The 15,603-nt window shown below is 44.6% G+C and overlaps 1 protein-coding gene across 1 annotated transcript; it reads left to right on the top strand.

The window, feature by feature from the left end:
* Positions 1-1,346: 1,346 nt before the first annotated feature.
* On the top strand, positions 1,347-14,284 carry TRIM6 (tripartite motif containing 6). The gene is made up of 8 exons (XM_064492639.1): positions 1,347-1,581; positions 6,782-7,271; positions 7,765-7,860; positions 8,638-8,868; positions 11,001-11,023; positions 12,591-12,691; positions 12,980-13,006; positions 13,231-14,284. Exons 2-8 carry the CDS (start codon positions 6,849-6,851, stop codon positions 13,791-13,793), a joined length of 1,464 nt encoding a protein of 487 aa, XP_064348709.1. The 5' UTR covers positions 1,347-1,581; positions 6,782-6,848; the 3' UTR covers positions 13,794-14,284.
* Positions 14,285-15,603: the final 1,319 nt, after the last annotated feature.

Here is a 15,603-nt window from a genome sequence, read left to right as displayed (position 1 = left end):
CATTCAGCCATCAAAGGAATAAAATACTCAGGTTACAACATAGATGAAACCTGAAAATATGCTACATCACCCAGCTCTCTCTTCAAATTTTTATCTGGACACCCTCCTCCCTCCATTCACCTTCCAGACCAGGTCAGTTTCCTTGGGACCGGAAGTTCAGCCTTCCTTTTCTTGTCAGAGTTGCTGTGCTATTGACACCCTGAAGCTACAGTTCCTGGGGCTTTATAAGCTTTGTATGTATTCATAAGGCCATAAGAACAAACTTTTGCAGTCTCTCAGTTTACACAGGTTAAAATTACAGGTGTCATTTTGACACCTGTAATATTTAAATTACATTCGTAATTTTAGACTAATAAAGTTTAACGATCTTTTTGCAGAACATGCCATTGTGATGCCAAGCGGTTATCTTTACTCACTCGTATAACTTTAGATACTTTCATTCGGACGTTTTAACTGATAGTTTAACGTGGAGTACAAATGTGTATTCTCAGTATTATTAACACCGACATGAGTTCTGAAAGCTAAAGCGAAGACGATTTACACGCGCCCTCCCTGGCCTTCCCGGGCTCCCCAGGGCCTCAGAACTTGCCGCTCATCAGGTAAGCGGAACAGCTCCCCGGCAGCTGGGTGGGCCCGGCGACCACACCCCTGGAGCGCAGGACCCTGCGCGGCGCGGGACCAACCGGCCCTATCCGCATCCTCTCCTCCCCCCTCGCCCCGCCCCTTCGCCACGAGTCTGTCAGCTCTGCTGGACGCGGCATTAGCTGTAAATCCTCGGCTCTGACCCAGGCCACACATTCCAGGCTGGTGAGCGAATCCATTTTCTGGCCCGCCACCGCTGTCCCCACTAGTACTGAGAGTTTGACCCGCCCTCCAGGTGCGTTGTGGGGTTCGCGGGCGGAGGCAGAGTGAGGGGGACCTCTGCACTTTTGAGTTGACTCCAATTCGGGAAGGGAGCATGAAGGAGGCACCTTTGGAACTGGGTACTTTGTGTAGGTAGTGATGATTAAAGTAGTGGCTAGTGATCATTAAACCCCGATTCTAGGAGGTATAGGATGTAGGAGAGGCAGCCCTGAAAGTTTTGTGAGGGAAGGCCGGCCGACCCTGGGACTGGCGTGGATCCGGAGGTCAGCAGCCCTTCCCCCACCCCAGCCTCTCTGCTCCAGGAAGTGAGCACCGTTTATCCCCTCACCCGTCCCCAGGAGGCCCTGACTCCTCCCAGAGAGTTGGGAGATGAGCCTTCCGCACCCAGCCCGGCATGCGGGGTCTGTGCAAAGGCCAGGCTGGCTCCCCAGAGTCCTGCATTTCCCCGAAGGGAGCCGGGCCGTTCGCGGTTGAGTTGGGATAAAAAAAAGACCAAAGGAGTGGGCGCCCTATGTTCCTCAGAATCTTTTTAAAACTCCTTGGTTTGCCCAGAAGAGCCTTGACCACCTGGAGGCTCGCATCTGGGGCCTCGATGTGCCTGTCACCCGGAGCTGTCTGCCATCTATGACGGGGCGGGCCACTTACTGTCACTCCTGGGAGAAGTGACCAGGCAGTGAAAGAAATGATGTCCCTTCCCTTTTGGAGCTCATAATACAGGTAATTCATCTTTATTTTTCTTTCATCCTCACCTTGAATGAGCTCATCATTTAATCTATCAATTAGTGAAGACAGAAATGCGTGGTTAAGAGCCTGGGTGCTGCGGCGAGAGGGTCTGTATTCAAAATCCGCCTCTGACACTTAGATGCAGGCTGTGTGCCCCCAACCTGTTGCCTGACCTCTTTGAGGTTCAATTTCTTCCATCCATAAAATGGACAGAGTAATACTTATATTCTAGAGTTTGGGTGAGGATTAAGTGAGACAGAGGTTTAAAAACAGGAGAGTGCGTGAACAATCGTAAATACTCAAAATATTAAGTTATTATTGACGAACTCAATGCCTTGCTTTAAAAAAATACAAACTAAAATAATTTTTGAAAGAACAGGGAATAAAATATGTAAAAATGCACTAAGATAAAGGAGAATATGACTACTTCCGACATCTAAATAAGTTAAAATACAGCATAGTTTAAAAAATTAGGAATTACATAAAAAATGAGTCTGTCATGTGTGCTCCACAGCATGCTTTAATTTGATTAATTCAGTGTTTCCGATTGATGACCCCTGAGATGATTTTTGGTGTTATATGAATAAACTTCCAAAATGTTCAGTTGCCTATTTGAATTGGATGTAAACTAGAAAAATATACCCACACCTCAAATTCATGATTTGACAGGTTTTTATTGCTTACACTGAGACAGGGTAAATATTAAAGTTTTTTAAGGTATCACTTTAAAGAAAATATTAAATATGGAATATGGAAAAAATCAGAAATTACAAGTGAGATATCACAAATGCAGAAAAAATAAGTGTATTATCTATCCTATAAAATCCTTAGTTAATGGATTATGTAACACAGAGAGAAGAACCCCTGTGTAGGACCATATTTTAAGAATTCGCAGTTATTAAATCATTGTAAGTTTTGAATGCATGAGGCAGTGATTTTTTGAAGTTTGAAAAAAAAATGAAACTATGCTCCAATTCAAATATTTACTAAGTGCTTCTTGTTTTTAATCAACTCCAGATAATTGGTTAAAGTGGAATAGAACCCTACAAAAGGGTAAAAAATATAATTTTCTCAGCAGAATCCCATCTCATTTATGAATGCAGTTGCTACCTGTTTAGACTTTTACTCTATTTACACCGGAACGCAGAGATGGGGTGCAGTCCTGCCTACCTTATTTCTAACTTTCATTCTGAGCCCCCAGCCTGGACCAGTGTTAGGTATCCACTACCCAGTCACTGACATTTATACTGAAAGCCATTTTAATATTGAAATGTGGGCTTCCATTCTCATAGGTGCTTCAGATCTAAGTGTCAGTCCATTCTCTGGCCCTCCTCAGCCACCCTCACCTCTTTCTGTTTTGCGTCCTAAGTTGTATTCACCTGGGAAGAAGGCGCCCTCATTGAAAGCAGTGTTTCTGAAACCTTAATATGCAGATGAATCACCAGAGATCTTATGAAAGTGCAGATACAGAGCTGGTCTCCGTGAGGCCCCCACCGCTGCCAGCGCGGCTAGTTAGATGGCCTGAGCTCCTGCTCCCGCTTCGGATTTAGCTGGTCTTGAATTTGGCCTCTTTCATTTGCTAATTTGACCCACAGGGCCCATCCCCTCAGGCTCTGGGATCTGCATCCTCACAGCCGGACTGTCTGCCCACCCACACTGCTCTTGAGGCGGGGCCCGAGTTGGGTTCTGCTCTCTCAGAGTGGCTCCCCAATCAACTCCTCAATCCACTATTCTCCATGGCTTTTGGCTCACCCCAGTCTGAGGCATCTTTCCTTTCTCATCATGTTCTTTGGCTTCATCTGAAGAAACAACCCGTTAATGGTAGCTGAAAATTTTTCTCAGCTTGCTTTCTCCTGATGGAAAGTAGGCAGCCCAGAGGCCTTTGTACTGTCCACAAAAAATCAATCCAAGCAAAAAATGGAAAATTTTATTTGAGCCAAATTTGAGGATCATAACCCAGGAAGAGCATCTTAGAAAACTCTGAGTTCCACCCATTTGAAATCAAGGCATGGTTATATAAGTTTTTTGACCTAGAAGGCTGTACATCAAATGATGTATTGTTGACAGTTTACATAATCCAGATCTCCCGTGTCCTCTGGGCTGCACACCAGTGGTCAAGGGCTCGCTGGCATGTGGGCAGGGGTTACCCAAACCCTTTCCAGCTGAATTTTAGCTGACATTATGCGCCCCTCCTTCCTTTCCCCAACCTCAACTTTACCCTTTGACAAGAGACAACAACTCTTCTATAATCTTTTCTGTTCAAGAATCTTCCTCTGCCTTGGATAGTTCATATAGAGCATTAGATGGAAAAGAAATACAGAAATATAATAGGGCCACATATATAATTTTAAATTTTCTAATGCCCTCCTTAGAAAGTTAGAGGAAACAGGTGAAATTTATTTTAATATATTTAACTCCATGCTTCCAAAATATATTTAGAACATGTAATCAATGCAAAAAGTCTGTTAATGAAATATTTTAGATTATTTTTGCTTACCAAACCTTTGAAATCCGATGTGTATTTCATATTTAAAACATCTCCTTTCTGGAGAGGGTATAGCTCGCCAGCAGAGTGCCTGCTTAGCATGCATGAGGTCCTGGGTTCAATCCCCAGTACCTCCATTAATAAATTCATAAACCTAATTACCTCCTCCTAAAAATTAAAAAAAAAATTAAAACATCTCCTTTCTGACTAGCCACATTTCAAGTGCTCAAATGGTGTGGCTACCATATATTGACAACACAGTTCTAATTTGTATTGAGAAGATCAGAAAGTCAAGCCTTCAATTTTTCTCACTGCATGTCTTCTGTTTTCGTTAGCTCTAATGAATTATAATTCACATCTAATAAGTTAGCAATTTTGAGCATACAATTCCGTGAGTTTTGACATGTATATGGTTGTGTAACCACCGGCACAGTCATGATATATAAAGGACATTTCCATCACTCTCCCCAATTTTTTTTTTGCAATTCATCCCTTTCTCACAGCTCTGGGCCCTGGCATCCACTAATCTGATTTCAGATAGTAGAGTTCTGTCTTTTCTAGGATTTCATATAAGTGGAATCATACAGTAACTTATTCTTGCTGTCTAGGTTCTTTCACTTCATATAAGGCTTTTGAGATTTCTGTTGTATTTATCAGTATTTCCATTTTATTGTTTGGTGATATGCCATTATTTGCATATACCACAGTTTGTTTATTTACCAGTTAATGGTTTTATGAATTATTTCCAGTTTTTAGCTACTTCATTGCATTTATGAAGCAGAAACTCTCCCCCAAGAGAGTCATGTATATCAAGTACACATTTACCCGAAATAAATGTGTGATGTGTGTGTTGGGGGAGATGGAATGGACCTTCAGTTAAAATAGTAAATGTTGTATCATCAAAAATTTTTTATTAAGATGTTATTTTTTTTAGAACAGTTTTAAGTTCCCGGCAAAACTGAGGGGAAGGTGCAGAGATTTTTATGTATACCCTCTGCCCTCACACATGCGTAGATTCTCGGTTATCACCAACTGCCACCACAGTGGTACATTTGTTACAGTTGATGTACCTACATTGGCACACCGTAATCACCCAAAGTCCATAGTTTACTTTATGGCTCAGTCTTGGTGTTGTACCTTCTATGGATTTGGACAAGTACATGAAGACATACATCACTGCATGATTCCAACTACATGATATTCCAGAAAAGGCAAAACTATAGAGACAATAAAATTATCAGTGGTTACCAGGGGTTGGGGTGTGAGTATGAATAGGTAGAGCACAGAGGACTTCTAGGGCAGAGTAACCTTTTTGGAACATCTAGTGTTTGGGACTTTCTGCAACTTAATGGTTAGTTTCTGCAAAGCAAATCATACTTCCTCGGTTTAACCGCATCCCTTCCCTACTGCTGCCGAGCTAACAGACCTTGTGTTCTTAAATTACATCCACGCTGATGGTGTTGTACATCAGTGCACATCTGCCTTTGCTGGGGGACCAGACAGAAAGAATTACAGTGTCACACCTGCCCTCAGCCACCCTGTACAGGTGCATCCTGTCCCTGAGGGTCACAGCCGGGGTCAGGGATAAGTCAGTGCTTCTGTCGACTGGCTGGCTCGTCTTTGGTGGTCCAGACTAGACTTCATCTGGGCAAGCAGAGCAAATGGCTTCCAATGAGAGTGATTCAATGCTAGAATAGTAAAAATAATTAAGTAGGTAAGTAATTTAGAATGTCTTTTAAAAGTTACATGATTTAAGACAACAGCAATATGATTTAATGACTGAAAACTTTCAAGAATGAGAACAAAGGTGTTTTTCCAGGAAGACATCTATTTTGATTCAGCACAGACAAAAAAGTTAAAAGTCAGGGTAAGTTCCAGCATCCTTAGTTGTCTTGTTACAGAAGCTACTAGCTTTCATAACTGACCCTTGCACCCAGTGCACAGAAACTGCTGGGTCAGGTCCAGCGTTCTAACGTGGACCTTAAATGCCGTCCTATTAAATCTTGTTATGAACTGAGATAGTGGATTTTTCTCCTGGGTCTAAAAAAGGTAAGAAGATAGGAAAGGGTGCGAGAAAGTGATGTGTTCATTCCTACAACAAGACTTATGTAGCACTATCCTCCTGCCAGACATTGTTCTATTCCTATTCCCAGTAAAAATGTTGAAGAGGCTCTTTTCCTCCTGGTAAGAGGGCAGAGCACTGAAGGATGGAAGAGCAGTGACAGTAGAAGTGTAGTGACAACTTGTTTTTATTGAGACTCTTCTACACATTGGCTCCGGTGACTTATCATAGCGAGGGAGGAACTGATTTCAGCGGTACACAGATTAAACCACATCTCTCGGCCTGCTGGTCCCCTCCTTCCTAGAGCTCTCCCTCAGTCATCCCGAGGCTCCTTCTCCAGCCCGCCCCTGCCTCACTCCTGGCAGCACAGCCCCAGGACAGGGGCTGCTTCCCTTTCCCTGCAGCATGAAGTTGAACAAGAGGGCACTGACTGCAGTAACACAGACCTGGTCCGAGTCCTGAATTTATCTGTCTCATTCTGGAGCACTGAGTATTTCCTCATGACACCTCCTGGGAGCAGGGGCAAAGAACATTTTGAAGTTAGAATGTGAAGCCCTTGTTACCCCAGGTGTCTGACCTCTATCCAGAACAGTCAGCTTCCCTCCTTTCTTACCCTGAGCACTTTTTTTGTTTGCCTGTCTGCCCAGGATCCTATACGCAAGAAGCACCTTGGAAGTCAGGGCTGGGCAGGCAGGAGCCAGGAGAGTGGCTACAATGACTTCAGGAATCCTGGTGGACATCCAAGATGAAGTGACCTGCCCAATCTGCCTGGAGCTCCTGACAGAACCCCTGAGCATAGACTGTGGCCACAGCTTCTGCCAAGACTGCATCACAGGGAGTAGCCAGGAGCTGGGCTTCTGCCAAGAAGAGGAGAGCAGCTGTCCCGTGTGCCAGACCAGCTACTGGCCTGGGAACCTGCGGCCCAATCGGCACCTGGCCAACATAGCGGAGAGGCTCAGAGAGGTGGTGCTGGGCTCGGGGAAGCAACTGCAGGTGACTGTATGTGTACACCATGGAGAGAAACTCCAGCTCTTCTGTAAGGAGGATGGGAAGCTCATTTGCTGGCTTTGCGAGCGGTCCCAGGAGCACTGTGGTCACCACACATTCCTCGTGGAGGAGGTTGCCCAGGAGTACCAGGTGCGAGCCCAGATGGAGGGAAGACAGGCAGGAACAGAATCCTTGTAGATCTGAACCTTTTTTTATGCTCTAATCTAACTTCTTTGTAGTTCTCTCATTTACCTAGAGGCTGAACCTAGAAAAAGAACTCCTTCCCTCCCCTTGCCAAGAGTAGAGACTTTTTCTCGCTGCTCCAGGTCAGCTCTGCATGAGTAGAGGATGCTGCTGGTGGCCAGGCGGGGGCTGGGCAGGTAGAATGCAGGGTGTATGTTGGCAGAGAGAGTAAATGACTTAAAGGGCTTCTTGGTCAAGTTCTTTTCCCCGGAGAAAAGAGAATCAGCCTATCCCACTGGCTTCCATCCCCTGTTTATAAAAGATGCTTTGGGCTTCTCAGTTTTTCACCCCAGGACAGACTTCTTCTGAGGTCAGCGTAATCTCTCCCCCATTCATGCTGTGTCTAGGTACTGAGACAGTTCGACGCTTGACTCTGCTTGACTTGAGGTCTTTCTTCCAGGAGAAGTTCCAGGCGTCTCTGAAGAAGCTGAGGCAAGAGCAGCAGGAAGCTGAGAAATTAACAGCTGTTATCAGAGAGAAGAGGGCATCCTGGAAGGTAAGAGTGATCCCTCTGAAGGTGCCCTGGAGGGGAACCAGGGCATGTCTGTTCCCAGATCTGGCGAGAAGTGCTTCCTTGGCCTAGTCCTTCACAACAACCCTTCCAAACAAGAGTGTTGCTCTTGGTGCAGAACCAGGGGGAGGGAAGGGAGGGTGAGAAAATGAACATATCAAAGAGAATCTAGGATTTTGAAGACAATCACATAGGAGAGGAACCATGGCCCTTGGCAGCCCCTAATTCCTGATTCTGGACCTTGTTGTACAGTTTTTTGGGGGGAAGGGTGTGGGAGTGGGTAGGCAATTAGGTTTTTATTTATTTGTTTGTTTGTTTGTTTATTTATTTTAACAGAGGTACTGGGGGTTGAACCTAGGACCTTGTGCATGCTAAGCACGTGCTCTGTCACTGAGCTGTACCCTCCCGCCTCCCCTGTTCTACAGTTTTGAGCTCTGAAACTTGGAAAGATAGCTCAGGCACAAGCCAATCATTCCTACCCTAATATTCAAAATTGGAAAGGGAGGCTGATGCCATGTCCTTAGATATCCCCTCTCCCCGAGGAATCAGTCTCTCTGGGAAGCCTAGGTAAGGCAGCCTGGGGCCAGTGGTCTGAGAAGAGGCAAAGGGAGAAAGGAAGGAAAGGACAGATTCTGTTGGACTAAGTCCCGCATTACTCCCCGTCCCCCCGTGAGACCTGGCCAGGACAGCAGTGCCAAGCCTGCCTCCCCCACCCCTTAAACAGGAGACCCTCAGGCCTCTTTTTCTTCTATGTTCCTGAAGAATCAGCTGGACCCTGAGAGACGCAGGATCCAGAAGCAGTTTGATCAGTTGAGAAGTGTCCTGGACAGAGAAGAGCAGCGGCAACTGAAGAAGCTGGAGGAGGAAAAGAAGAAGGGTCTGAGCATCATAGCAAAAGCTGAGGCTGAGCTGGTCCAGCAGAGCCAGTCCCTGAGAGAGCTCATCTCAGACCTGGAGCGCCGGTGTCAGGGGTCAACAACGGAGCTGTTGCAGGTAAGCGTCACGAAGGAGCCTGTAGTCTGTGAGTCAAGGCAAAGAGAGGCTGACTCCTTCCCTTCTGACGTGGAACTGAGGTCCTGATGGAGGGAAGAAAAAAATATTCCTTTGACCCTGTAGTGCCTCTTCCCTATTAAACAGTGGAGAGTTGGTGGAGAAAGCATAGGATAACTAAAGGTACAGATGCTAAGGGAATGTCTCACTTCATCTCTTGTGTGTGAAGGACAGTGCAAAAGTTCATTTGAGACTGCGGAGAAGAGCTGTTATATCGAGTGAGGTTTTATAGCAACATTTCTCAATCTCAGCACTGTTGACATTTTGGGCTGGAAAATTCTTTGCTGTGAGGGGCTGTCCTGTGCATCGTAAGATGTTTAGCAGCATCCCTGGCCTCTACCCCTTGGATGCCAGTAGCATCCCACCAGCTGTGACAACCAAAAAGCCTTCCAGACATTGCCAAGTGTCCTGGGGAGAACATCCCCCCCCCCCCCCCCAGCCCTTGTTGAGAATCACTAGCCGTTAGGCACCTGTTGTCTTGATGCCGGGCTGGGATTTGTCATGCTGGGTTTTTTCACCCAGCTTAGTCACAGGCAGATGCGTACTAAACTCACTCCCGGTTTCACATCTTCATTTTATTCTTCTTTTCTTCTTCATCTTTTGATGTTGGCTTTCTGTCATGCTTGCTCCTTCCAGTACTCGTTCTAGCCCCTTCACAGATTCCTCAAGCTGGAAAAATGGCTTTATAAGTGCAAATGGATCATCCATTCATACAATAGCAAGTTCAGGCACCTGTCGCCTCTTACACCCACTAATAAGGCTGCCTGGTGGTCATGTGAGCTTGAGTGTTACCTCGCAGTCAGTTTTCTAGAACTTGCTCATTCCAGACACATTCCTCCTTCTCTTTTCCACCTCTGTTGGACAGTTATTGCCCATTAAGATTTGACAGCTGAATGCAAGCCTGCAGCTTTCGAGTTTCAAAATGTAAACCCTAAGAATAAAGCCAAGAGGAATAGGCACGAAACAGTATCCTGATTTGATCATTTGAGTTCCTTATTACAGCCATGCCTTAAGAGGATGTAATGCTGGGTATCTGGTGTAAGTTGACATATCTACCACCTCTACCGCTTTGCATGTTCAAGCCGGTTAGAGTTGTGGTTTTTTTTCAAATGCAACCAAAAATAACCCCGATACCATGAAATGGTTGTTCCTATGTTATATAGATCAAACCATTGGCCTTTTCTTCTGATGCACTGAGGTGTATAGAGCAGAAGTTAGGAAGACTAATTAGGAGGCCATGAGACAGCTCCACTCAAATGAGGCCAGCAGTGGCAGTGACGATGGGAAAGCGGAGGTGGCTGCAAGGATTCAGGGGTGTGAAAGAGGTTGACGTGGTCTAAGATGGGACCTCAGGATGAATATAAAGTAGTTTTTAGGACAGTACTTTGTTTACATCTGGTCACTGGACGCTGGTATCAAGGAAGATGGAAGATAACAGAGAAGACCTCGTGGTTGCAGGAAATGTAAGTTTTATTTTACACATCTTGAGGTCGTGGTGCCCGTGGCTCATTTGCTGGGGTGTATAAAAGAGATGCAAGCAGAAGCACAGATTTGGGAACCATCAACACATGTGTGTTGAGATCAAGAAAAATATGTGAAATCAGCAAAGCTAGCACAGAGGATTAGGGGAGGTGAGGTTTTAGAAAACCATGTTTAAGGCCCCTGTATCCTTAGCAACCAGAATGTAAGCATCTTGAGGACAGAAATTAGGACTTACTCACATGAGAGCCTCTAGGGCCAGACATAGTGCCTGGCAAATAACAGATGATGTACACTTGTAACATTACACACACACATACACACATGCGCGCGTGCACACACACACACACTGGTGTAAAATTAAAGGCACTAATGAATGAACTGAATCATTTCCTGACATCCCTACATGGAGTCTCAGGGACAGTCTGCTCTGAGTTCTTAGCTCTACTCTGTGGCCTCCATTACTGGGGCCTAAGTCTCCCCATCATACCAGGGAGTGGTGGGGTGGGGACAGGACAAGGGACGTGCATGAGTGAGGCTGTATTAGAGGACGAGGCCTATTACTCCTTGACTTAACCTGTCTCTTTCTTCCCTAGGATGTGAGTGATGTCACCAAAAGGTATGTGTAGGAGAACATGAGTGGGAAAGGACAAAATATAGTCACAAGGCAGGGAAGATTTTAGGAGTACAGTGCCTTGAGTTGCTTATCATGAGAACTTTGGGGGTCCCAAAAGTAAAAGGAATGGCTTGGTTTCAAGGGTAGGAGAATTTGGGTAGTGAGAGGTCACAAACTGGGGACAGTAGTGCCCTTAAGAATCAAGGGTGGCACCTCATGGTGGAACTCCTTTTCCACAAACCTGTGAACCTGCTTCCAGCCCTGATACTAGTAGTTCATAGCTACCTCAGAATTCACAGGGATTTTCTTTGCCCACATATTTTATCAGAGGGAAATTTCCCATCTGCAGTGTTTCCCGAGGCTCAGGAATCAGCTCTTGGGACACCTGCTTAAGTCTCCCTTCCTCCCTTGGCTTTGAAGCAGTCCACGCCTTGCTACCTAGTCTTCCTCAGACTTCTATTTTTCTCAATTCCAGTAACAACATAGACCTGAGATCTTGAAAAGAATGGCTTTGGCCTTGGAACAAAAACACGTTCTCTATCACATGCTCTAGAATTTCATTCAATCAAGGTGACATCTAAAGTTGCCCACATACCTGGTTCCCATAAGGTCCTCACAAACACATGACCTTAGAGCCTGTGGTCCCTTTTGAAGTCTTCACTCTCAGTGTGGAGGTGAGGACATCTCCTTTCTTCACTGTCCCGGAGACAGTGAGTCCTAAGAGGCTGTTCTGGGGGTCTTTCTCCCTAGCCCTCTGTGAGACCTTAAGACCTAAACCAGAGACCCTTCAGAAGGGAACCCTTCACCTGGTACTCTCCAAACCCCAGCAACAGGTCCTGATGTTCTGCCTGTCAACACAGGTACCTGTAGACCCTCTAAGAGGGCACTGACATTTTAAGTATTTTGTATCTTTTCGGGGTTAGCAAAGGATTTCCCAGCCATTATTTTATGTAATATTATACAGTCTCTGGGATGGAGAGAAAGAAGGGAAAATTACCATATTTTTACAAAACAACAACAAACCAAACAAAGAAACAAAAATGAGCCTTTGAGGGATAAATCTGATCAGCTTTTTTTTTAAATTGACGTGTAGTTGATTTGCAATAGTGTGTTAGCTTCAGGTGTACCACATAGTGATTCAATATTTTTATAGATAATACTGCATTTGCAGTTATTATAAAATATTGGCTATATTATTCCCTGCGCTGTACCAGAGACACGTGCACCCCAGTGTTCATCACAGCACTATTTACAATAGCCAAGATGTGGAAGCAGCCCAAGTGTCTATCAACAGGTGACTAGATAAAGAAGATGTGATATGTGTGTACGATTGATTATTACTCAGCCATTAAAAAGAATGAAAATCTTATCAATGTTTACACAGAAGATGAGAAGCTAGTTTTTAGTCCAGGTCTTCTGGCTCTGGTGCCAGGGCTTTTGCAGAATGATGCTAAGTTTCTTCAGGAAAGAATGTTGAAGTTCACCAGTGGGCCTGGGAGAGGAGGGAGACAGTTGTTAGAGGAACCCAAGGTCAGCAGTGTTGGAGATTCATATTGTCTGTTCTCTCCAGGAGTGAGTTCTGGACCCTGAAGAAGCCAGAAGCTCTCCCTACCAAGCTGAAGAGTGTGTTTCGAGCCCCAGATCTGAAAAAGATGCTGCGAGTGTTTAGAGGTGAGGACATACAGGAAACAGTTTGGATGGGGGATTATTATACTATTAAGAAATAAAAAGAACAGAGGGTATGGGTGAGATTTGGGAAGAGTGGCAAAGAGAGAGAGATGGAGATGGAGGGACATAATAATGTGCAGAAGAAGATGCAGTTCAGACTTAAGGGGGAATGAAATGGCCAGCTCACATCCTCACAGAATTCCCTGCTGCACCCCTCAAGCAGGTAAGGGGAGAGAGAGCGGACCTGAGATGGCTGGTTCTATGTAAGTGATTGACTCTTTGTCATTACAGAGCTGACAGATGTCCAAAGCTACTGGGGTAAGTAGCAGTCGTGACCTCTTTGAGCTGATGTGTTCTTATTCTCCCCAAACAAAGCCCCACACACGCTCAGGTGTGAGGTGTTGCTAGCTGCCTGCCCCTCCCCCAGGCCCACCACCGCACAGCACCTATTCCTCCCACCCACATCCTGTGTATCCTCTCCTCAGAGTCGTAAGACCCACATACCCATGCTCACCTGCTGATGTTGTGCCTTTTGCTCACAGTGGACGTGACTCTGAATCCACACACGGCTAACTTAAATCTCGTCCTGTCCAAGAACCGGAGGCAGGTGAGATTTGTGGGTGCTCAGGTGTCTGGGTCTCACCTGGAAGAGCATTATGGCTGTGGTGTCCTGGGTTCTCAGCACTTCTCCTCAGGGAAGCATTACTGGGAAGTCGATGTGACCAAGAAGACTGACTGGATCCTGGGTGTGTGCAGTGATTCTGCAGGACCCGCGTTTTCTTTCAGCCAGTTTGCCCACAGTCGGAATGTGTACTCCCGATATCAACCTCAGAGTGGATACTGGGTGATCGGGTTACATCATAAACACGAATACCGAGCCTACGAGGACTCGTCCACTTCCCTGCTCCTCTCCATGACAGTGCGTCCCCGCCGTGTTGGGGTCTTCTTAGACTATGAGGCTGGCACGGTCTCCTTTTATAACGTCACCAACCATGGCTTCCCCATCTACACCTTCTCTAAATATTACTTTCCTACCACACTTTGTGCATATTTTAATCCCTGCAACTGTGTAGTCCCGATGACCCTGCGTCGCCCAAGTCCTTGAACTTTCTGCTGTTTGTACCTGCATCCGAGCAGTAGCCTGTACTCTGGGGCTCACCTGCATTTGTCTTTCCTTTTTTACTTTCCATTTTCTTGGGTTATCACTCCTTTCCCTTTGAACATTTACTCAATGCTAGAGTTGAGTAACCCAACAGTGATAGTGAACATCCTTGACTGATTAATTACAGATCTTGAGATGGGTGAGGGGACGCTTTCAACAGTTTACCATTAAGCATGGTGTTTGATGGAGATTTTTCTTTGCTGAGGCATGGAATCAAATTTAGGAAGTTCTCTCCTATTAATTTGATGTCAGTTTTTGTACTGAATGGGAAATTGAAGTTCAATAGACGTTGTCTCTAATTATTGAGATAATCAGGTGTCATCTTTATTCTGTTATTGGAGTACATTGATTTGTTTCAGTTTCTAAATCCAATACAGATTTCTGAAATAAACCACTACTGTTCATGTGCAATACTGGATTCGTTTGTGCTAATACATTGTTTGGGTTTTGTTTTCATCTCTATTTATGAAAGAAATTGACCTGTAATTTTACACTCTTGTAACATCGTTGTCAGGTTTTATAAAATGCAATACATGAGCAAAAAAATTGCTGTATTTTTGTACAAGTATATAGAGAATTGAGTGCTATAAACCATTATAGTGTTAATTTTCATAGCTTTAAATTCGAATTAGTGAGATTCTAACTTCCCTTTTCTAACTACAATCTTCATGGATCTTAAAAACCTAAGGTAGTAAGTGAAAAAAAAAATGTTTTTTTAATCTTCCAAATACCTTGAAGTGAAAACAGAAAAGAGGAAAATGATCAATTCGATACAGATTTTTTTCTCCCAGAATGGGAGGAAAATGTAAAGAGAAGATGGTTAATATAAAGCACTTTTAGGAAAAGAATGATTTGTTTTAACTTCTTGTACCTCCTTTTCTTCGTACTCAAACATGAACAGCTCGTTAATGAGCTGCTTTGACTTTGGTAGAGAGGTGCTACATGCTTTTTGAGCCAACTATAAAAGAAATGAGGTGGATGTGAGGGTGGAAATGAAAGTCAAGGAGTTGACTAGAGCTGGCTGTCCATCATGGTAGCCAGGAGCCGTCAGTGGCTGTTGAGCACCTCAGACGTGCCCAGTCAGAATTGGGATGCACTGTACGTATAAAATGCACATTGGATTTTGAAAACTTAGTTCAAAAAATAAAGTATAATACCTTGATAGTAACTTTTATATTGTTGATTGCAGTGATAATACCTTGGATATATTGGATGAAATAAAATATATATTAACTTTACCTGCTTCATTTGATTTTTTGGATGTAGAGACTAGAAAATTTTTAATTACATATGTGACTGACATTGCATTTCTATCACATACTTCTTCCTGTAATGCAATTTTATCCCCAGGGGCCCTAGTGGAAGGCAGATATGTTTATTTCTAGAGGGACTCCCTGCCCCTCAGAGGCATATCTGTAGCAGAAGATAATGGCAGGGAGAATTGGATCTCAACATATCTAGAAATTCACAATTTGGAAGATCACAGGAAGAGTTCATGGCCAGAGCATATGACTGCCTAGTCTGGTCCCTATCTTCAGCCCTTAATCTGTTGGACACTTGGCATTCCTTCATGGTTTGAGTTCATCCACTGGGCTCGGCGCTGGTGTCTGATGAGATAAAGGTTACAGCCAAAGCCCAGGACTGGTTTGGTCTAGGGTAGGGTTTTGTTTGGGAGACAGAGGCCAAATGCACACTCCTCACCCTAATTTGCACTTCAATTGGAAGAAGTATGAAAGGAGAGAAAACAGGCAAC

This window comes from Camelus dromedarius, chromosome 12 (assembly GCF_036321535.1).
Source record: "Camelus dromedarius isolate mCamDro1 chromosome 12, mCamDro1.pat, whole genome shotgun sequence".
NCBI lineage: Eukaryota > Metazoa > Chordata > Mammalia > Artiodactyla > Camelidae > Camelus > Camelus dromedarius.
This window is presented reverse-complemented; position numbering and strand designations above follow the sequence as displayed.

What these genes read in the sequence shown, in the direction of transcription:
- TRIM6 (XM_064492639.1), top strand. Translation starts at nt 6,849, where the DNA reads ATGACTTCAGGAATCCTGGTGGACATCCAAGATGAAGTGACCTGCCCA. An exon ending in CAACAACGGAGCTGTTGCAG is followed by an intron (nt 8,869 to 11,000) that starts GTAAGCGTCACG and finishes TTTCTTCCCTAG; the next exon opens with GATGTGAGTGATGTCACCAA. An exon ending in GTGAGTGATGTCACCAAAAG is followed by an intron (nt 11,024 to 12,590) that starts GTATGTGTAGGA and finishes TGTTCTCTCCAG; the next exon opens with GAGTGAGTTCTGGACCCTGA.